A 23,155-nucleotide genomic window follows, 5' to 3' on the forward strand; every position below is an offset into this window, starting at 1 on the left:
CAGCAGGAACCTTGCATTATTGTCTTGTCTTTTGGCATTGCACATCCAGCACCCTGCCTGGTGCTGCCTGGGTGCTGTGCCACCCCTCCTTGCCCCAACACCTCCCACACTGACCACTGAGCTGAGGCCAGGACACCACTGCCTCGCTGGCCACTCTCCACCCTGGCAATAGTGAAGGTGAAAGCAGGGATGTGGCCAAGCCCTGTGCTCCTCCTTTACCCTTTAATCACTATTGTTCTGCAGGGGTATTTCATGTACTTGTGAAGACAAGATCAGCCTCTTCATTTCCACCTGACACACTTTCATTTCATTAGTGCTTTCTGATTCGATCGAATGTCTCTGAGCACTCTTTGCAGTGCTGCAATCCCTTTCATCCCCACACACAAGCAGCATATTGACTGCTGCCTCTTTAGTAGCCCCTCATGACTGCTATTTTCCTGCTGTAATGAAGGTGGTTTCTCTTCCACTTTCAGCTACAATTGTCTATTCACCTCAGTGATGCGTGCATGAAAAAACGAGCCGTTTAGTTCTTAATCCTTTTCAACACACCCTCTTGAGACATGCTAGTAAATCTCGAAGTAGTGATTACCACTTCACCTGTGTCTCCTTATTCTTTCTCTCTGTCTGACTCATTATTTCCACTTAAATTAACATACTTGTTTGCTTTTTACTTTCATTAAAAATGGCACATGTAGCCTTGCACAGCCATAGCCTCGCACAGCCTGAGGCTTAAGCTCGCGGGCAAACAAGCAATTATCCTCGTGTCCCTGCCTTGCATTTCTGCTCCTCTCCAAGTCCTTAGCCATAACCCCAGCCTCTCTGTACCCTCAGTGCTTGCATGCTGCCAGGCAGCCCTCAGGAGCCTTGCAGATGCTGTCAGCACGAGCATGGTCCATCCAGCCATGGATGTCCAGGGGTGAGAGCAAAAGAACAGCCCCCACATCATTATGGTTTTGTAACCAGCTTATGGCAAAGGTTGAGAAGGTGGCTCAAAAATTGGCTTTGCTTTCAGCCAGAAAACAGCCCCAGCAGGCAGCTGAGTGACCCTTGTGCTGTGCCCAGCTGGGCTGTGACAGTGGCACCACACAGGGAGGGACACAGGCAACTCACCAGGCTCTGGTTGTCCGGCAGCATGACGATGATCTGTGCATTGTGATCCCAGATCATTCGCCAGAAATCTTTAGTTGTATGTGGCAGTGGATGTTGGGTTATGATGAACTCGTTGCTCCTGTAGTAGCCCTTTTGCAGCAAAACAAACACACAGTTACTTACTTCCTTCCATACTTTTAAAGCATTAATTTAATCTCTGGGGACACATAATGACCCTATTTAATTTTATTCCACAATATTTTCACACAGACTATATTTTTTGAATATATTGAAACTCCATTTCAATTCTAAAGAGTCCCTACTGCTTTAATTTACTTTAAATCCCAGTATTTATCTGACTATATCTCACAGAAATACACATTCCATCTAAATGCATCTTGTAATTAATTTTTTTAGGCAAGAATCTTTAATAAAACACGGTTAATAGCTTTACATTATGGGGAAGGTGTTAAAATCTCATCTGTTAATACACAGCCATTACATACAGAATTAAGACAATTATAGGCATCTGGTATTTAGCACCTTAGAATTGATTTTACTTTGTAATTAGGTGTTGGCTTCCTCACCATGATATAAGAGGCATTAATGTAATCTGTTCCCTTCATTCCAGGCAGTGGTGCCAAGCCCACTCTAGCACGCTCAGCTATAACATTTAAAAAAAAAAAACAAAACACAGAGAAAAAAAAGGATCAAAGTCTGGTCATGGCACAATGCAGAAAGTAAGAATTTCTCAGCCGTTAACAAAGCAAACAGTGTGCAGCTCCCATCTCCCACAGGAGCAGGCCAGCACTTTAACTGTGTTAAAGCACTGCCTGCTAACACAGGATATAAAAGAGAATGTTGCACAATATTCCCACAAGGACAAAGTAATTTCAGGAATCAAATTTTACTATAGCAAAGATTTTCACAGCAGGCTGAATTACCAAATAACAGTATATGCAGTGATAACAGGGGATTTCGGGTAATTCTTGTCTGTAGTGTTCCATTTGTCTCCAGCAGCACACAAACCCAGCTGATTTATTTTGTTTTCCTTACCACTCTGTAGCACTGCCATCTCTCACAGGGTGAGAGAACCTCCAGAGACAAACCCTTTCCCTAATGGGGAGCCTCGCAGAAGTGTGTGTGCTCTTCTGCAGATCCACGCTTCTCTGTGTTGGAGGGCTGGGTTCAACATCATCCTCAAAGCCTCTGACAGGCCCCAAAAGCCAAAGTGAAATCACTGCAGCTGCATGACACAAAGGGCCGAATCATACAGACTATTTCTAGCCTGTTCCCATCTGTTTTTAGGCTGTATCCTGATGACTTCCCTTTTTATTAACAAACTTCATGACAGACTGTATCTGTGCCACTATTGCTTGGTGCCAGCTTGGCTATCATCTGTCCTGTGTCCTGTACTCTGGGGTGTGATGGGGATGATGTTGTGGCCGTGCTTGGCCTGGTGCAAGTTCATACTGCTTGATAGCCACGCACAGATTCCATATTAATGATTGTGGAACTGTGTCCTCAGGCACTAAATACCCTCAAATCTGGGACGGCTCACACACAGAAATGGAGTGCAGTAGCTGAATTACAAACAACTAGTGCCAATCACTCTGGGAGATCTCACCAGGGCTGGGACCTGCTATCAAAGTAATCTCTCGGTATTCCATAGATTTATCCCCTACCTAGTTATTCAAATTCTTAAGCACTTCAAATTAACATTTCACTTGGACAGCATATCTAGCTGACACTGCAACTATTTCCTTTTGTTCTGTTTCATCAGGGTAATACTCAAAGACAAGACAGCTTGGGCTGAACAAAAGATTACATTTCCCCTTCCTAGTGGCTATGCCTTTTCATGCATAACACCATAACACCGGGAGAATTCGGTACAAAAAGTTATGCTAGGCAGTAATCAAACCGAAGATGTGATCTTACACGGCACGACTGATGAGTTCCTGTTCTTCTCTTTGTTGCAGTCTTTCTGAGCACTGAAGCATTCCACGTATTTTGCATTACACTGTGTAACCAGCTGAAAGAGAATAAAGTAGTAAGTCAGTCATCAGAGCACTCTAAATGAAGAGAGGAGGTTTCTTTGCCAACTCCTGCGAAGATGCATTAGTAGAAGAATAAACTGCATTGTTAAACTTGTTTAAAGTACTCAAGTTTCCAGTGGAAATCATCCTTTTCATACAACATGTTTAATAGATAAAAAGATCTCTGCAGCTCTCAGCTTTGGAACAACCAGAAAGTGAAGTTCCATCAAAATGTATTTTCACAGAACACTACATTTTGTTATCTTTGAGAATATATTTCACAGACTTTCAGATACGTTTAGTCAGAAGCAGATCTTGAGGAATAAAAGCTAGCAAAATAGAACAACAAAACTTTAATTTTTTTCCCCCCAATATAAAAGTCAGATCATTCCAGCAGAATGTCTTTTTCTGCCAGGCCTTTAGGGAACCACCACACTGGCATCTGAGATCTGAGGCCATGGGCTACATTCTCTGGTCTGCCGTATTCATTCTTGCCTGCTTAGAGGCACAAAGGTAGATTTGTATTTGAATATTCCCCCAGTGCATGGGGAAACTCTGCCAGAGCAAAGAGAGTAAAGGTGGCTTTCACATCTCCTGCACTCACACCTCGTCACTCAGTGTCATTTCACTCTAAGATGGTTGAATGTAAATTGCTGTACTGGGCATGAGCACAAGTTATTTTCTGCCAGCTCTGTGGCAGCAGCAGAAACAAGAGAAAGATCTAATAATTGTTGCTGGTCACATCCCAGTTAGAAATGCACTCTAAACAAGACAGCACTCAACTCATCTATGCACTGGCATAAACCCATTAGAAGTTATGGGGTTTCTAAATAACTGTGCAATGTTGTCACAAAGAGTCATTTCTGAAAATGGCACTTAGTGTTTTCAAACTTTGTCACAAGTAATCAGAAAACATATAATTTATATATATAATTTAGAATTGTTTGTAAAAGTGCAACATTTTTTAAAACAAGAAATCTTTTTTTTCCCAGACATTTTGAGTGTGTGTGCATGAGCTTGTGCTTGTTTTTTTAATTTAGTAATTAAGCATCTGGAATGTCTTGAGTGATGGAGAAATCCTGAGATTCCTACAAGTGAATTCAGAGAAGAGCCTGTTCATTCTTTGAATAGCTTGGCACCTGGTGTAATTTAACAGCTTCAGTTCCTTGGGTAGTTATTGAGTAGTTATTAACTGAGTGAGTTTAGCTGTGAAAACAGATGTAACATATCATCTCCTTATGATACAAACTCTCATGAAATATTTTATATATATTCAAATAAAGTGCAATCAGAAAATCTTAGGTTTCAAATAAGAGATCTGGGCAAAAAAAAAAAAATTACTTGGGCCAGGAAGAAAGCAGCTATGACATAGGAGGAAAGGCAGCAAGTGTCGTGATTGGCAATGAGAAAGGCATACTGTGTTTCCTGGTCTTAAAACGTCTGTAATTCTTTATCTACAGTGATGAAATAGTAGGTGGTGCAAAGAACCTCATCTCCTCTCTTTCTCTGTATCTGTGTGCATGAGAGCCACAGTTTGCAGGAAGACTTCCAGCCAAGCTACCCACAGACTTGGGAACATCCAAGCCTCCTTGGGAACAGGGAGACCAGCAGCACAATCCAAACTAGCATCCATGTCCCTCTTCTCACCTCTGCCTGAAGAGCACAAGGACTGATTTCCAGCAGTGTAGCTAAGACTGTAGAGGACTGAACTTCTCAAGATGTTGTGCTGTGCTAATCAAGTGTTCTGGTTTGATTCCTTAGCCATGACAACTGACAGTGATGACAGGCCAGATAAAAGAGTGTAGGAAAATTAAGTCCCTCTGGATGGCAGTGAGTAAGACTTACCTTGAACTGTTTTTCTAGTCGTGTCTTCCCTCCTATGCCAGGTATGAGGATGCTGTTAACATAACTATGCAGCTGGTTGGCAGATACTTCAGTCTCCTTTCCAAGGATGGCTTCCAACAAGGCATCATGAATAAAAATGTACTGCTCCTAGAAAAACATCAGCATGTCAGGCAGACACTTGGAATAACCTAAACAGCTGGCTTTGTCTGAGGGATAGTGCACAGCGAAGGAAAGGGTGTGCAAAACAAACCACCCATGCAAACACTGCCTAATTCAGAATAAACATTTTTAAATGTAGCACATACAACTCTGAACGAGTCAAAATCTGAAGTTTCTGGTCTAGAAAAAGAGAGACATTCCAGTGCAGAAACATATCAGTAATATATTTGATTTTAACAGAGATGTAGTTGGAAAAATCTATTATCTTCTTGATTACAACACAAAAATGAATAAGGCTTTAAATTCAACTCCACTTCAATTTTTACCTCTGTCTGGACGAGGTAGTTGCGCTGTGTCCTGATATGTTTCAGGAAACCCAGGACATTAACTGTGCTTTTGTCTTTTATCTGCTGCAGCATACTGTCTATCACAATGTAGGTACCAGTTCTGCCAACACCAGCACTACAGAGAACATAAGAGAAACCCATGAAATACAGCCAGATGAAAGCAAATGCAGAAGTAACAGCAGAACAAAACTAAGCAAATACTCCTGTTCACAGGCTTTCATTTTCCTCCTACCTTCAACCATTAAAATTTCCCAGCAAAATATCTTGGTTTTCTGGAAATATCACCAGGTACATATTACCTCTCTTTGATGGGTATTTCTGTGCTTCAACATGAGGCTGAACACAATACCTGTGCCAGCAGCATGAGGGTGAGGCTGCCATGGTCTTGGATTTTACACTCTGGCTCTTCACACTTGGCTCCTGTTTCCCCTGCTGCTGTTACTGGTGTTGGCTGGATGAAGCCATACAAAGATCCACCCTTTGCCAAGCTGTTGCTATCCTGGATTGCCAAGGTCACTCCAGGCTGTGTGGCTGTCCTGGCTGGCTTGAGCCTTGAGGTAAAGCTTAAGATGCACAGTGGAGCTGGAAATGCAAGTGGTACCAGCAGTGTGGGAAGGTACGAGAGTGGGCTAATCATGTGGAGGCACAACTCCTTGCAGAGAAGGAGCAGTCCAGGGCCCAAGAGAGAGGGGAGCCCTTCAGAGATTCTCAACTTCAGCTGAGGAAGGAGCTGTAACCCCCATCATCCTCTCCTCTTTGCTATGGTGCTGTGCAGCCCCTCACACACAGTGATGAAGACCACATCCCTGAACTGGCTTATCTATTGGATCTATTGCTCTGACTGCTAATGCTGGTGGACTGTGAGTGTGGTTCAGTGGCATTTGCATGCCCAGGTGTCCATGTATCCACACTGCTGGTTCCCAGCAGAGGTGATCCTGCCCTGTCCACACACTGAACAGGCAGGCTACAAACAAGCTTTGACCAAGGAGCTTCCCAACCACATCAGTGCAATGTTCAGCAGCTCAGTATCATGGCATTAGCAAATATGTGTCAATGTGTCACTTTCCCTGTGTCAACTGGGAAGCTTCTGCATTGCAGCTGTCTTAAGGTGTAGGCAAAGCAAGCTCATGTCTACCAGCACTCCATGGGCCTGGCACACTCCTCCTGTGTTAGTAACCTACAGTGTCTGTCTGAGCTGGCATGGAGGAGCACACACTGTGCTCTAGCTGTGCTTGCTAGGGGTGGTTTGTCACAGCTGTCATACCTGCAGTGCACCACCACTGGTCCCATGTCCGAGGTTCTGGCTGCTGAGGATCTCCTGACGAAGGTGAGCACAGGCAGAGCATACTCAGGCACCCCCATGTCTGGCCACTGTGTGTAGTGGTACTGAATGACTGTCCTCTCATTCTGCCGCCCTTTGGGGTTCCCTTTCTGACCCTGTGTGAGAAGGGTGCACATAGAAAAGAAAGGAGGGAAAAGGAGCATAGAAATATCATCAGTTCTTCTGGCTTGATCAGCTGAGAAAGTGCTGGACTCTGACAGAAGAAACCTGCAGCTCTGCCTCCTGCTAGGTGGAGACAGAGTTCGAGGAAAAATACATGTGGGAACAGGTAATAACAGCAATAACAAGGACTCCAAAGCAGCAGTGCACTTGAGAAAAAGAAATACAGGCTAAACCTTAACAACAGGTTCTTTGTAATCCTGGCTTTGCTTACTTATTTCCCACCCACCTGCCCCTCCAGGTTGCCTGTGCAAACACTGATATTTGCTCTGGTGTGCCTTGTGTCCTACACAAGCCAGAAGGCACCTGGGTGGGGACAGCAGAAGCTTAGCTCACCTTTTTCATCTTGGTGTTCCTGACAGTGAAGCGGCGCACAGTGTAGCAGGCGTGGACGTTTGTGCTCTTCAGCGTGACGATGATGTTGCCATACTCCTCGCTGTTCTCCGTCGGCCAGTACTGATCGCATTTCCTCTGAACACAGACACAGTTGGGTGAGTTGGCTAAGGGCCTGAGATGCTGCTTTGTATTTGTGTTTAGAGCTTTTTCAAAAAAATCATGGCTAGGTATGTATCCCTCTGTTCTGGTAGTTATGTATTATGCATCAATACATGTCACCCCAAGCCATTTTAGAACAAATTCTGCCCAGGTGATTTGGGGAACTGTTAAGGAGCAACTGCTAACAAATGAGAAAATCTCTTACTCTTCCTTTTTCAACAAGGTTTGTGATCATGACAATGATTCCAGTATTTTGTTCCCAAATCATCCTCCAGAAATCTTCAAAGGTAGACTTTAAAGGTCCCTGGGTAGCAATGTAGGCTTTTGCTTTGTTGTAACCCTTCAAAGAAAACCATAATGCCAAGTGAGATGAAAGCAGTATCATGGCAGAAAAATTAATATTTTAGAGGTAACAAGAAAGGTACTTTTCTCATTCAGAATAGCAAGGAATTCGTAGCAAAATTATCAGGTGAAGTTGGAAAATACAATTATTTCACAAGTGACAATACTTCCTCCTTGTGGAAGGATTCAAAGGTAGAGCAGATAAAAACCATTAAAACAACTTACATCGACATAATTAGCATTAATGTAGTCACTGTGCTTAGAATCTTTCCCCGGTAAAGGCCTTAGCTTGACCCTGCTGTGATCATCTGCAGGATAAAAAACACAGCAGGGAAACATTAGGGAAATACAGTGCAGAACTGCAGGCAAACATCCTACTTCCTGAGTATCAGGGTTGCCTACTAATACTCAGAAGAGATTGGCCTTGCACTGGAGACAAGAGGGAGATGAGAGTATCTGTTCTTGGTCATCTGCTCATGTGCAGGTCATCAGTCTTCACATCCCTTAAAGAACGCGGCTCATGCTGGGACAGCTTCTCTTTAAAGGGCACTGGAGCCTCAGGAGCACAATTTCTAGGATCATCTACATCACTTGAAGTAGTGAGATTCAGAGAGCCAGGGCACCCCACAGAGCTGTGCTACACTGCCTGTGCTTGGCTCAGCTCATTATCCTCCCCTCAGTGCTGGGCTCAGACAGCTCTGTTGGCTCTGGGAGCTCAGTCAATGTCCTCACTCCTTCACCACCATGATCACACCACGAGGACACACTTGAGGTTGTGATCTTTAGCTCCTCCTTTTGTTTCACCCAAATGCTTGACTCCATCTTAAAGCAGAAAAAAATAAGCAGTCCTTCTGCTCCTAGGCAGAAGCCTGGGCTGGGTGGTCCTTCCAACTCATGCAGGGATGAGACACGTGAGCCAACTTGTAGCATAAAGACTGGTTTCATTTGCTTTCCTTGAGGGCCACTGGAGAGAGAGGTTCCTCCAATGACAGTTGGGAGGACTGAAGTGCCTGCATCAATTCTCCTTCAATGTCACATCTCTGCGCCTAGAGGGACCAGACATCTGTGGCTAAAATGAAGCTCAATGAATGCCTTTGCCCAAGGCCACATAGCAAGTCTTTCACAGGTCTGGGAATTGGTCCTCAGCCAGTACCTTCATTACTTCTGAAATTCTGTTAGAGACATGCATTTCCTTCCTATGCCATCAAAAGGATTCAAGATTTATTGTAATGTTTATGAACATTATGAACTTTTTACCAGTGGGCTCTCCATGTCTGTTCCTAAACCACAGTGACTACTACATCTGCCATTCATTCCACATCAGAGAACAATAGGGGAAAAGTTACTGCACTTCCATCCCAGATAATTTGCATTCTAGAGCAGAGTCCAGATTTGCAGTTCTCAGAGGGATACAGGCAAAGCCTGCTCTGTGCTACAAAGATCACTATTTGTCCAAATCCTACACACAGCTAAAGCAGTTTGAAATACAGCAGATACACTCTGTAAGATTTAGCACCTTTGGGATTGTAAAGTAATCCCAGGAATCATCAGTAAAACTCTTTGCTCCACCATGCACTTCCCTCAGGCCAGTTTTCAGGCATTAGCAGGCAGAAGATCTCTGATCATCAATTTATCCCAGTTATTCCTCCGCAAAATTTCATACCAAACTTATACTTCTAAAACTATGCTTGGACTGCCAAACTGTGAAACATTTCAAAACAAAAGCTGGAGTGAAATTCTGGTCCTGGAGGAGTCAAAACATTCACTGCCTTTAGTGGGAAAAGGATCTCCCAGCCACACTTTCGCATGTTTATTACTCACTGTGTAATAACATAACTTGGGGCCGCCTGCCTGTCCCAGTCACACATACAGAGCAAGAGGAGAGTGCCTTTTTGGGCTGATTCACTGTGCTTAGGCCAGTGTTTACTTACAGGCTAGGATGTTGATGTATCTGTTCTTGTGCTTGTTGTCAGGATGGTTGGAATGCTCTGCAGTGATGTTCATGTCGGCCGTACAGCGCTGCACTTCCTAGGCAGAAAAATTATTCAAAAGGAAAACCTGTCAGTCAAAAAAACCTGAGCTTTCTCTCCTTTTGCAACAGCTCATGGAAACCATGTTTAAAGTACCAGTGTCATAATTCGTGGGTTAAACACAAAGTGTTTCATTATTGTCCTGTATGTTGTGGTCTCTCACACCGAGCTGTGTCAGCTGTCCCTGGAGCATGGTCACACTCCTCTCCACAGGCTTGGGGACAGATGAGCACCCTGAGGGCCAACTGTCCCCTCTGACCACCAGTCCATCACCTTCTGCACTGCATCTCCTGCCATGACCCACTCTGTCCCTCCTTAAGGAGCTAAGATAGAGTCCCTTAGAAGCAAGAGTGGCCAGTGCAGTGTAAGGAACTAAGAACAAAAAAATATTTCAACAGAATACTTCTGACTGCTGGACAACTTATCTGCTTATAACCTCTCAAAAGGGGGTTTCTGACATTTAAGTTTGGCACTGACCTTTTGTTAGTTCTCTGCAGAGAGATGCCTTTTGTAAAATATAAATAAAATAGATCTCTGAAGATAACAGTGAGTCCTTTAAATACCAAGGCTTGGACACTGATTAACAGCCCCTGATACAGTGAAGAAAAGGTTGCATCCATGTATATGTATATATATATTTACAAAGCAGAGAGATGCCAAGCTTGCCAGGGTGTTCATAAAGCCAGGGATGCAGATTTCTGTCTAGTTGGGGCTGTAGGTTAGATACTTAATTCTCATGAAATTTTTTTATTCTCAACCTACCCCTTACTCTATTCAACACCAGAATACAGGGCTATTGAAATGGGGCAATGGAGAGCCTTTTTTTTGACCCTAAAGAGATGCAGCCATTCCCCTGGAGAGTTACACACTTCAGCTACAGCCCTACAAACTGAATCACTCACGAGTGTTTCCATCTCCAAGATACACCTTTTTAGTATTTGTTTAACCATAATCTTCCTGAAAAAGAGAACCCCCTTTTTATCACTAGCATAAATATTCTTCACTTAAAGACACATTTTTGAAACAAAAAGAAGTAAAGTAAAATTTGGAGCTTACAAAGTTGTGGAAGAAATTATGTTTATTCAAATCTTTTCTGACTCCCAGAAATTGCACCAAACAGAACCGACTTTCCCCCAGGATATGTGAGGAAGTGCCAAATTACTTTGTACTTCAGACTTTAAAAATAACAGTACAGAACCTAAGAGGGAAAGTCATTAGGAGCTCACAGCTGCTACAAAGATCACGAGCTAAGTGACAGAGAAAAATTATCACGAGAAATGCTATACAAACAGCAGATGTATGAGTTCAGTATTATGCAGACATTTCACAAAGGACTTGCATAGCAATTTTGATATCTTCCCCAGCATTTACATTTTAAAAGTGCAAAGTATACCAAAACCTTGAACGTTTTATAGCTTTTATATCCATGTGACACTCCCAAATAACAATTGCTTCTCTCTCTCTTCCTAGCCCTCCACAGGGAGAAACACACTGTGCTCAAGGAGATGAGCTGAGCAAAGACAAAGATGAATCAAGTGAAACTCTCAGCTGGCCCTAATAGAATTTTCATAGTTCCACTTCTATCAAATAAAAAAAAAACATATTAAAGTGTGCTGTTCCCCTAATTCAGCCTGCCAGCTCCAGTGAGGAGGGGACTTCACATTACACAATGGGCAGGATCAGTTCAGCCTAAGTCGTAGTTGGAAAAGCAGAAATATTTACATGTTAGGTTGACTGAATGTAACCTTATTTTACCTATTTTTGCATTTAGAAATCATACAACATCACTGCTGGGCTGTTTCAGGTCACTCCTAAAAAACACCCTCCCTATTTCTGAAAAGCCTCATGTCAAACCCTACATCCCTGCATCACTGTAAAATTCTTTTTATAAGTTATTGGCATTGAAAAATTTATGCCAAATGCTGTAGAATTTAATACAGATTAATCCAATAAGGTTCTGTGGAGAATACTCTGAGAAGTTATAGAATTTAATAGGGAATTACCTCCCTGCTAAGGAATTTTCTCTGACAGTTTAAATACTACATAGTAAATGTATCATTTTCTATTAAATTCTATAGGATTTTTCCATAAGGGAATTGTTGGTGAGGTTAATCATTTTAATTAACCTTTTTATGTTGATGGTGACTCTTTCCTCGGCTGTACATGTTCCCAGCTGGCCAATATAAAGTTAATAGAAGAGGAAGATTAAGCTAAGATGGTGAAAAACACAGCAATGGAAAAGGATGTCTGACGCTGTGAGAGCTGATGATCTGAAAATGGCTTTTCTTAACACATTGCATTCTAAATGGTTTTTAATATTCTGGAAAGCTGCTGTAATGGTGGATTCCTATGTCTGCACAATGCAAAAGCACAGCAAAAGGAGACTATTACTGAAAAGCGTTCCCCTTGCCATTTTTGTCTTTTTAAAGTCTTCAGCCCTCCCCTGCAGTCCAGGACAGAGCCATGGCTTTGGGACATTGAAGCTGTCAATGAGAAGGGCACTGAGGACATCCTCCAGCTCCACACTGGCCTGGGTTTGGCTGTGCTGCATGGACAGATGAGGTTGGGAGCACAGGTTGGTTATCCACGATCTCCTACACTCCAAGGCTCATCTCTCCAAATTCTAACAGCAAATAACTAAACCACAGGCTCCCACCAGCCAGTAAGGCATAAGTTAACATTCCTCTGTTATTAAAGCTGAGGTGGTTGCCTTTCATCAATGCACAAAAGGCTGCAAGGAGACAAGACTAGTTGCAGCCTGTTATCTGTGCCTCTGTTCAGAGTATTATTTACCCCTTGGCAGAAGAGGACACCCTGGTGTTAATAAATAACACCCTGGAGAAAGTCCCCAAAAGTCCCCATTTGAATGATGGTGTTTTACCACATTTATGTATATCACATATTTACTTTCCCAGCATTTTCTGTTGCTTATGCAATGAACACTGTGGGATTTCTAAACCTTACTGGCTACCAAGTCCTTCAGTTACACTTCAAACATCACCACGATTGCATTATTATTACAACCTATGTTTGCAGGCAGGTCACCAGGTCAGGGCTGACCCCAGGCTGCTCACTGCAGCTCAGCCTAAACAAAATCCTCTCCCAGCAGGCACAAAACTGCTACTGGCACCTTGGAGTAGGACAGACAGTGTTTGTATCACCACATCCATAATTCATCCATAAACTTTTCAGATCTAGAATATTTCCTTTGGCTTTGCTTAATCCTGCTTAGTCTCCTCCACTGATTTTAACGGCGGCTGGCTTGCACACGGCTGCTCCTCATGTTTAACTTCCCAGAACACATTACTGTCCCAGGATGAATGGATACAGCCTTTATTCCGTCCTTTCAGCTTATCATCGACAACCCAAGAAACCAAAGTACATGGTTTCAATTGACCGTTAGTTACTGTAAGAAGTGTTCTAGTCTGTGCTATTATGGCTAATTTACCTTTTAATTATATTGTCCATGCTAATGCTAATTGGAATTTGATACACCCAGGTTTAACGACCCATTTTAATTGCCTTTCTGAAACAAGTTACAGATTAGTTTCTTCTAAACTTCAAAGAATTTCCATTTAAGTGTAAAATCAAACTGCTCCAGTGTCTTGCTGGCAGAGTAAGGTTCTGAGCAGGAATTTTTGCTACAGTGGCTGAGCAGAACTTGGTTACTTGATTTGGCCTTACAAAGTGCTACTGCTGTTGTTTCCCATTACTTCAGGCTGACGTCCTGGCAGGGGCTGAACTGTGAAAGCCTATGAATAGCAATGAGGAAAAGTCACAACAAAGAAAGGATCCTAATCTGAGCAACTAAACCTGAGAAGATCCATGGCTATGTTTTGATATTAACGTTGATATTTTTCAGCATGGAAGCAGGTAGCTCATCAACCCCCAGTATCAGTTTTGATCTGTTATTTTAATCCCATATTACAAGAATTCTGTGGTAGTGCTCTTGCTGTTTGTTTTATCACAGCAAACATGAAGACAGCATACCAACAGAGACTGCAGATAATATCTGAAGATATCCCACAGGAACAGTGTAGATTTCTATGATAATTTAGCAGTGGTATAAACTCTCCAATGGCACTCGAGGGAGAGGTGAGCTGGGGACAGCATAGAAAGAGGTGAAAAGAAACAAACCAAAAGGACTCAATGCAGGAGTAACATCAACAGATAGCTAAAAACTCCTGTAAATGCATGAGAGAGGAAAGGATGGTGGGGAGAAGGTGTCAGAGTCTGACCAAAACCTTGCACTGCCCAACCAATTGCTCATCCAAGCAGGGCTTCATGCAGAAACCTTGGGAATTGCTGTGGTACAGTGGTGAGTAATAGAAACCCCAGATATCTAAACTTCCTTTATTGCTTCTCTTCATCTCTTAATTCAGAATGCCAATTTCTGAGGGTAGGTGAAGCACTGAGATAAGAATTGAGAACTCCAGGAAGGCCCTGTTCTGCAGCAATCATTCCTCCTCCAGCTCCACAGTGCCGCTTCCCTCTGCTTTCAGTACAGCAATGCACAGGCTGAGAGTACCTCTAATTAAGACAATTTTGGGGCAGGGTTATAAAACATTTCCAATGCAGTATTTACTGCTAGCAGCATGCTTTGAAATGGCATCTTTCTACTGCCAAATGCCTTGGTGTAGATGCAGCTATAAGCATGTGTCTGGTGTGAGCTGTGTCTAATCCGTGAGGGATGCCAGTATAACTACACTGGGTTTTTAAAATCTCCAGAAGTGTGCAAAGTGCAGCATTATCTGTTTTCAATGCAGCCCTTTGCTAGAGAATGACGTTCTGAGGCCCTCGGTTAAAAAGAGCCAGTGACCCCTGCCCTGAGCAGTAGCAACCACGAGAATAACATTAGCAAATCCCTGCCACATCGCTGGAAATACAGATTTATGTTATTTTCTTACATTTCAGGACATTTAGAAGAAGGTGCCACTGGAGTATAAAGATATTTTCAATTTATGTGATGAGGGAGCTAGACAGCCTGCCTCCAAGTTCAGTGAGCCTGTTCAGACTCCAAATTGGCAATGAATCATTACACTCACACGGCCACAGGCAGGAGAGGTCTGCAGAGATTGCATTCCCCCTCTCTAATCGCTCCCGCAGCAGCACTGACCAGCCCACTCCACAACTGTGGAGGAGGGAAATAAAATTGTCTGATCTCAAAAATCCGAATGCTGCATTAAACTGTAAAAATTCACAGTTAGCTTTGGGGATGGAAGGTGATTTCTTGGCTTAGTGTACCTTTCTTAGAGCAAAAGGACATGATTACTCAAAAAAGCCCTGACTGTGTTATTCCAGTAACCGGCCAGGGGGAGGGAGTGAAAAGCTCTACTGTGGGAGGTGGCACTTCACACTCTTTTTGATACAGGAATTTGGAGGGCACATGTCCTATATAGTCAGGCTATCAGGGGAATAGAGGATGACAAATGTGACATCAGTTTTTAAAATGAGATCCAGAAGGGGTTTTAGGCACTGCAGCCCACTACATCTGACTTCTCTGCGGGGCAAACTGCGAGACTCTGCAGTAGAGGAGCAGAGCTACTGAATGCCTCAAACACACTGGGGAGAGGTCCCTGAAGAAGTCTACAGACTGTCTAGAAGAGAGCAGCATATCAATTTCCAAAATGTGTGAAAAGGACTCAGAAAATATTACTAAAAAACCTGTTCTGGTTTTGGAGCAAAAAGAAAACTCGCCTTGTGCATTTAGAGCAGCAGGTTAGAGGTGGGACTCACCTGCCCAGGAATTGCCAGTGTTCAGCTTTCACTGGTGGAATCTTACAGGGACCTAACCTATTCATAAATGGACTGCAGAGGAGACAAAGTGTGTTTACAATACAAAATTATTCAGCATAATTAGAACAAAAGCTATTTGTGAAGGGAAGCTGAACAATCTCGCAGCACTGAGTGGCCAAGTGACAAAATGGCAAATGAAATTCAAAGTTGATAAATGAAAAGTGATGTACTTGGGAAAAAAAACAACCCTAACTATACATACATACTGACAGGTTCCCAATTTGCTATTGCCATTCAGTGATGAGACCTTGGGGTCACAGTCAATAGTTTTCTGGAGGTGTCAGCTGAGTGCTCAGTGGTTGTTAGAAACCAAATAGTATGTTAGGAGGGAAGAAAGTAATAGGAAACTGAAAACTGAACTCTGCAGTAAAATCACCCATCATATACTGTGCACAGCTGTGGTCTTCCCATCTTAACAAGGTTATGGTAAAGAAAGAAGAAAAGGTACAGAGGGAAAAAGTAATAGTAAATCTAGAGTGGCCTCCTCCGAAAAACAAAGTGAATAATTTAGACTTCTTCAGATTTGAAAATGGATTATTAAGGGCGAATAAGAAGGCAGACAAAATCATGAGTGGCATTTAAGTAAACAGGGATGCACTTTATAATGCAAAAACTAGGAGGCATCAAGAGAAGTTATTAGACATGAATTAACAGCAAAAGGAAGTCTGTTCTTGTGGAACAAATTGTAGAATTCATTGCCATGGGATGCTTTGGACACCAGAAGCCTAAAAGGGTTCAAGAGACAATTAGAACTTTACAGAAGAAAGGTCTTTCAAAGACTTCTAAACACAATGATGCCAAGAAAATCTCTGGCTAGACAAGGGGTAGATCTAATCTCTGGCACAGGAAGCCTTTCAATCTCTGTTCAGTCTTGCCCTCAAACCCTGCCCCAGTGCCCCTGTAAGAGTGTGGTACCTCATCCTGTACACCACAGCAAGACAGTGCTGGAGCTACCTGAGAGCAAGCCAAAAATCTTCCCTGAACTTTTTTTAGTTTAGTACTGAACAAACTGCAAGGTTGAATAAAAAGAATTATGTCAGAGACCAGCACTAGCGATGCAGGATCTTTATTTTAAAAAAGCTATTTGTTGTTCAGTATTAAATTGGATCCTGTATTTCCAATTTATATCAAAAATTGAAAATTCACAGGACTCAAAGGAAATCTTAACAATTCTGTATATACAAGAAAGCCCAGCTATCATCAGACAATAAAGCTGACTACTCGCACTGTGATTACCCAAAGGGAATAAGGATTCATTTTAGATGTACTTTCCAAGGGAAGATTTGTGAGTTCAAAGTCCTCTTTTCCTCTGCACATAAAATGCTTCCTAAGCACATTCACAAAATATTTAGCTGTAATTACAGCTCAATTTAAGAGGAGGAGGGAGTATTCACACAATTTACTTTCAAAGGAATCTTCTTCATGTAAAAACCAACTCAACACAGCCCTCGACATCCTGCCAAGAAAACCAGGAAGAGACACCAAAATCTAGCAACAAACAAATGGAGGATGTTCACCTTCCACACTGGGCAGTGTATGTGTGTGCCTAGCTTAGTCTTCCCTTCTGCAGCTTCTACCTTAAACCTCTTACCACAAAAATTTCTGAAGAGATTTTTGATCCTTTTTTCTCTTAGAAAATATCATGCACTGGCTACTTTTGGGGAGATGTATTTATTCTCCAGTATTGATCAAATTATTCCAGCATCTCCTTGCCATCCTTTTAGACATAAAAAGCTGTATTTTTTTTGTGTGTGACTGCAGAATCCATTACCTCTTTTCAGAAGTTCCACAGGTATAAAATGGCTGGGGTACTTTCCACCTAGGAAAGCAGCCCTGTAACAGTGGATTTTTTGTTTAGGTGGAATCTTATTATTTCTCCATAAAACATTAGTGAAATCTTTCCCACTGCTGGCAGATGCAACTCCACACATAGACCATGGCTGGATCTGACTGGATGTGAGAAATTGCACTGCAGCCACTCCCAACAGCTACTGCATAAATGTGACCTTGGGCTCCACTATCCCTCAGCCACTCTCCAAACTGGGATTTGAGTCAGTTTGGGCACTTGAGAAACATTTTACCTGCAGGCTCTGTGAAAAATCCTGGGTTTCAAATCAGGCCCACGAGGCCTCAGCAGGGCAGAAGACCAGCAATGAAAGAGAGCTGGGTGGTTTATCCCAGACAGACATCACCTTGTTCCTGTTCCTACTCCTTACTCTAGCAGGAGATTTCATTTACATTAAGGAAGCTGAGACCTCAGCTATGGAGAAATACATCTGGAGTAGCTATCCTGACTTCAAAGCAGATGCTCCAAGTTTTAAGCCAGCACGGAGAATAGAATTTGGCACACGCAGTGCAGTCGGAGGAGTTTAACTTCCCTTTGGAGGAGACCCTGTGCTCCCCAGAATGGGACTAATTGGCCAAAGCTCTCTCCAACTGGCTGCCACAGCACAGCACTCACAGCAGGGAACTCCAGGAGGAAGGGAAAAAATAAGGCTATTAGAGCAGTGGTTTTCTTTGCTAAAACACAGGCGGAAGGTGTCCAACATTTGTTAATAGCAGTGATTTTGCGACAGCTGAAGCAAAGCCTGCTTAAAGCCAGACCAAGTTTACAGATGTGTTGTTGATTATTTTGAATAATTAAATGGTGTAAAACCCAGCTGTGATGAATAGCACTGAGGTCGCAATTCATAAATAATTGAGAAGAGTGAGTCGCATTTGATCATCCTGATCAAATTCTACTCTCTGAGGAATAAATGTTTGTCCTGAATACCATCAACATTGTTAAATGCCTCAATATTCCTGCTCAGCCATCCAGCCAGCAGTCAATTGAACTAAATCACTTTAACACCTTACACATTTGCCTTCCTCATGAATACAAAATGTTTCTAACTTACACAATGCTTTTTGGGCATCAGACAAAGCAGACACTCTTTATAGACAGTAACCAAACAGCAACAATAAACGTTTTAAATGATCCCATTAAAAACAATTCCTGCATACAATCTTGTCTTTACAGTGCAGTAAGCAAAGAAACTGTAGATATAAGGCCACCTATTTTGGTTCAGTGCCTTGTTTGTAGCAGAGCTGCTGCTCTGAGTCACAGGCAGCAGGCAAACACACTTCCTTTTGCTGGTGGAGAAGCCAGCAGTGCAACTCCATGGGATTTCCTGGGATTTCTTCTGCTTCTCAGCACTTTCTAAAGTTCAGCAGTGACTGTGATTAGACTGAGTGAAGGAAAAGCCTGACTCTGCTGTCTTATGCTGCATGATGTTTACCATGCTTGCATAATATGGGTTTGGTAACCCAGAGGTAGAGAACTACTTTCACTCCATTGGAATTATCCCCAAATGACAGCACATTTATAGGTCAGAATCTGGTCTACACAAGTAACAAGATGCAAATTTTAAAACAGTCACATTAGGCAAATACCACCAACTAAACCCCAAATCCTTTCTCTTTGGTTTTACTGGAACAAAATAATCAATGACTTCAATAGCAATCTCCTGTCTGAACATGGAGCATGAACAAGGACTCAAGGAACTGACCTTCAGTTTGGATTTTCATCAAAGACCAAATTCTGCTATTTTTACTATTACAAGCACTGTTTGTCTTCTTTTGGATTACTCGGGGTATGTGGCTTTTCAGATGACTAAGAGGAACAAATTCTGGACCGAGAAGAGTAAAATAACTGCAAGAAAACCCTGGAGTTAAGAACAATTGTTTGTATCTTCATGTTGTTCCTGGGGCCTTGCAGGCAGCTTTTCCTATTTAATAAAAACCTAGGAGGGTTCCCCCTTCAAGGCACCAAATCTGAGGTGGTTAGAAATAATCTGTAAATGCCCAGTCTCACATTGCTCATGGCTGGTAGCAAATTGGTATCATCCTGTTTCTCCTGATACATTTGAGCACTGCATTTACCTGACATGACAGCCTCACACAGATGTCACATGGTCCCCAATTATTAATACACAATTAACTTTAGGAAAACAACATTTTATTGGTGGGTCATTAAATCGTACCTCAAAGTCTTCTGAGAACCCATGCTGGTTATTAGAATACAGCTCACTGATGTGTTTAACAAACTGCTTGACTGGAATTGCTTCCATATCATCTGTAGGGAAAAAAAAGAGATATTTAGAGTTGTTCTTTGTCTTACACATTAAACTTCAGGAGAGGAAGTCTTCACTTGATATCGTTTAGATCTGAGCTCCCAGGGCAGAGCTAGTTCAATATGCAGTAGTAAGAAATCTTGATAAATCTGGCCAGTGTTGAGGCAAACATTTCATTGCATTTCCAATTCTAAGCACTGCAGTTATAAATACTGACAGCCTGTTCCCTGGGATGCTAATTTACAAAGTCCAATTGAAGCTCAAGGATCATTTAGCTCTTGCTCAGTTTGAAGATGGCTGTGGAGAGGATGAAGAGGCTTCCTCTCCTTCCACATTGTATAGAAAGAACAGAAGAGACCCCAAATGTGAAAATACAGTTGACAATTACTCCCAGGAAGTTTTACCAGACTGAGCAGACACACAGGCCTTTCTTATTAGTTATCAACTTTTTCCCTTTCACGCAATGATGTAGAATCCAAATGGACTTATGAAACTGCTTCTGAGTAAAAGAGCAGGCAAACACAACAGCCATGCTAATTTGAGCTCTCTCTCATGCCAGACATTATTCATAACATTGAATATGTATTCCACTGGACCATTTGCTCTTGCTCAGCACAGTGCAGACTTCACCCAATATATCAGTAAATCAGCCTTAGACGTCTTCCTACAAGAAAGAAGTTGAAGACTAGAATTGAAGACAAACAAGACTGTTTTGAGCACCTGGGACTCCAGGCAGATTCTAATAAAGCTGGGGTGTAGGATGGCTGCCTTATTGCTCTCTTTTTCTCTCAAAAAGGCCTGGTATTGTTATAACCACCACTGCAGTTGGTAGAAAAACTGTGCTTGCCAAGATTCACCAGTTAATATTTTCAGTCTGGCATTTAGAAAATGCAAATTGCTATACAACTGTGATTACTTTCAGCATGTGAAATAATCTATTGCCTGATGGCTACTATTGTCTGATTGCATGATTTTATGGCAATACCCTGTATTTATATATTCCATTTAATATTCTTCTGAAGATAGCATCTAGTTTATGTTTACTCCCAGTAATTCAGTGGTGTATTTTTGCTCCCATTTAGCAGCCATATGGTTTGGTGCTACAGCTGCATTATAATCTGGATTCTTTTCCCTTTAAACATCTACATTATGATAGAAAAAATCCAAATATTTCTACAGATACTTAGCAAAATTTAACGATAAATAAATAGATGTGACATTTACTGTATTCAGAGTGAAAGATCTTTGGCAGCTAAAACCTCTAAGCTGTCACATACGCTTTTCTTAGCAAAGGGTATGAAGATCTGTATGTGTAAATGAGGTTCTACTTTGGCAAGAATTTTATAGATCCCTGACAATCTGATTTCTTTCCAGCTGATGGCAGTTAATATTGACCATGTCATTACTTCTTTTATTTTATAAGGTAATGCTCTAAGGTGGCTTTTTGCATCTATTGACATTTTCAGATCTCAATCAGCTCTCTTCTCTTTTATTTACAAGGGCCAATTGTTAAAGATACGTTTGCAATCTGGTCACCTCACAGTATAGTAATGCTACTTTAATTAACCACATGCTCATTTACTGAATAATACAGAATTCAAAACATTTGACAAGTGTATGCTCTTCATAGCAAAAAGCTGCAGCCTGCAGAAATGCTGGCATTTAAAAATATTTAAGTGATAACATTTATTCTATGTAATATTGGGAATATCATCATCTCATAACAACATTTGTATCAATATTTTCACAGCCAAGACATTGGAATGGAATGATCCATAGGAACAGCAAGAACCTGTAAAAGAATATTTCCTCTTCTGAGAAGTAACCCATACATCCTAGATTTCCTTGAAAATAGCTTGTGCTATGATAGCAATTGCATATAGTCTGCAAGAAAAGTTCCATAGTTATCATTTGGGTTTTTCCCTTGCATAGTTTTAGCTCAACTGAGACCAACCAAGATCAAGGATTGGTTGTAGCAGACCAATGTGTCCAAGTTAATTTTGCAGAAGGCAGAATTTAATTTTAATTGTGATCTGTGAGCCAAAAAATACATTAGAGATAACATGCTCTCCAGTCCATTGAATTCCCACCAATTTCAAGGATGGGTCTGCACCAGAAATCCATGGCAAAGCGTGGTTAGTTTTCTTTTTGTCATCATCACTGCATGGTGGCAGTATGTCTCCACCTTTATAGCCACTGCAACTTCACTCCTCTCTTGTTAACTCTCCTGTAGTGTTTCTCCTCCCTTTTTCTTCTTCTGCATTTTCATTCTAATTCCCTCTAGAAGCCTTAACCCAATGCAGTTTCTTACCCTATTTGATAACATGGGTAACAATTGCACATCAAATAATTAAACAGGAAGCATTGTTGACATATGAGCTCACTGGGTGAGAGGGAAATGAAGTTGCCCATCAACTCAGGAAAATCATGTCGGAGCAAGTGTAATTATTACACATTAGGAAGATTAAAATCAGAACCAGGAACATTAGAAACTTAAAAAACAGTTTATGTTTTTCAGCTTTCCAGCTGGTGGGATAACATGGTCCAACATGGCCTGTGACTAGGACAGGCACAGCCCTGAGGGGACAGGCAACCTGCAGTGTGGTAGGATGAGGCTGATCCTCCCTGCACACCCACCTGGCCCCAGCTGATGGCCCCAGGAAAGCAGCTGTACAGGAGACAGAGCCATCACATTAACCAGTGAGCCAGGAAAATGCTGAAGGAATCTGGGCTGGAGTTTTTCTACTCATGACCTCCAACTCTAAACTGCTGCCCAGGAACACAGATCACTTTAGCTGGATGCAGGCACACTTAGCCATGGGCAGCTTGCCAGGCCTCTGTAAAACGTGTGCTAACACCCTCAGCACTCTGGAACGGTCTGAGCTGATGTTATCTGGAGATGGCTGTGACCTTCTCCAGGAAACCCAACAGGTGTAGCTAGAAGCACAGAATCTGCCTTTCCTTGAGCTATCATCAGCCCAAAGGCTTTGCTTAAGCCTTCCTTCCATCTTAAAGCAAATAGACTTCAATGACTGTAATTCTTTTAGTCGATTGAAGAGATTAATAGAATCCTACAATGGCTAATTAGCAGCTCTCCATCTTCCTGTGCATATTCCCTTTTGCACCATATACTTTTTCCCATCAAGACACTGGAGTGACATTTGATATTGTCAGTGTGATCCTTACATTTTGCAAGGCCTACCCATTATTCCAAGAGGAGAGGGAGATGTTTTAATAACATACCTTCACCTCTAACACTGCAGATATAATTACATTTCTGTCTAGCTTGGGTTTAGCCATCTGTTTTATCAGTGTCAATAAAATGATTCTGGATTTACTTCACTATGAAATATGAGCTGAATCTGGCACCATAATAATGTACTAACCCTTTGTGTCACACAGA

At 42.0% G+C, this 23,155-nt stretch overlaps 1 protein-coding gene across 2 annotated transcripts in view; it reads right to left on the reverse strand.

The window, feature by feature from the left end:
• The window catches only part of PTPRG (protein tyrosine phosphatase receptor type G), a 389,130-nt gene that overhangs the window by 10,864 nt on the left and 355,111 nt on the right, over positions 1-23,155 (reverse strand). For both annotated transcript variants that reach the window (XM_085072418.1, XM_085072419.1), the window contains exons 15-25: positions 19,663-19,754; positions 9,746-9,842; positions 8,040-8,122; positions 7,678-7,812; positions 7,314-7,448; positions 6,741-6,913; positions 5,456-5,591; positions 4,971-5,117; positions 3,028-3,121; positions 1,677-1,753; positions 1,111-1,239 (exon numbers count right to left, since the gene is read on the reverse strand). In XM_085072418.1, coding sequence (XP_084928544.1) covers positions 1,111-1,239; positions 1,677-1,753; positions 3,028-3,121; positions 4,971-5,117; positions 5,456-5,591; positions 6,741-6,913; positions 7,314-7,448; positions 7,678-7,812; positions 8,040-8,122; positions 9,746-9,842; positions 19,663-19,754 — 1,298 coding nt within the window. The remainder of the gene's footprint in view (positions 1-1,110; positions 1,240-1,676; positions 1,754-3,027; positions 3,122-4,970; positions 5,118-5,455; positions 5,592-6,740; positions 6,914-7,313; positions 7,449-7,677; positions 7,813-8,039; positions 8,123-9,745; positions 9,843-19,662; positions 19,755-23,155) is intronic.

The sequence above is a fragment of the Lichenostomus cassidix genome, chromosome 12 (genome assembly GCF_008360975.1).
Source record: "Lichenostomus cassidix isolate B80296 chromosome 12, HeHo_3.0, whole genome shotgun sequence".
NCBI classification, from domain to species: domain Eukaryota; kingdom Metazoa; phylum Chordata; class Aves; order Passeriformes; family Meliphagidae; genus Lichenostomus; species Lichenostomus cassidix.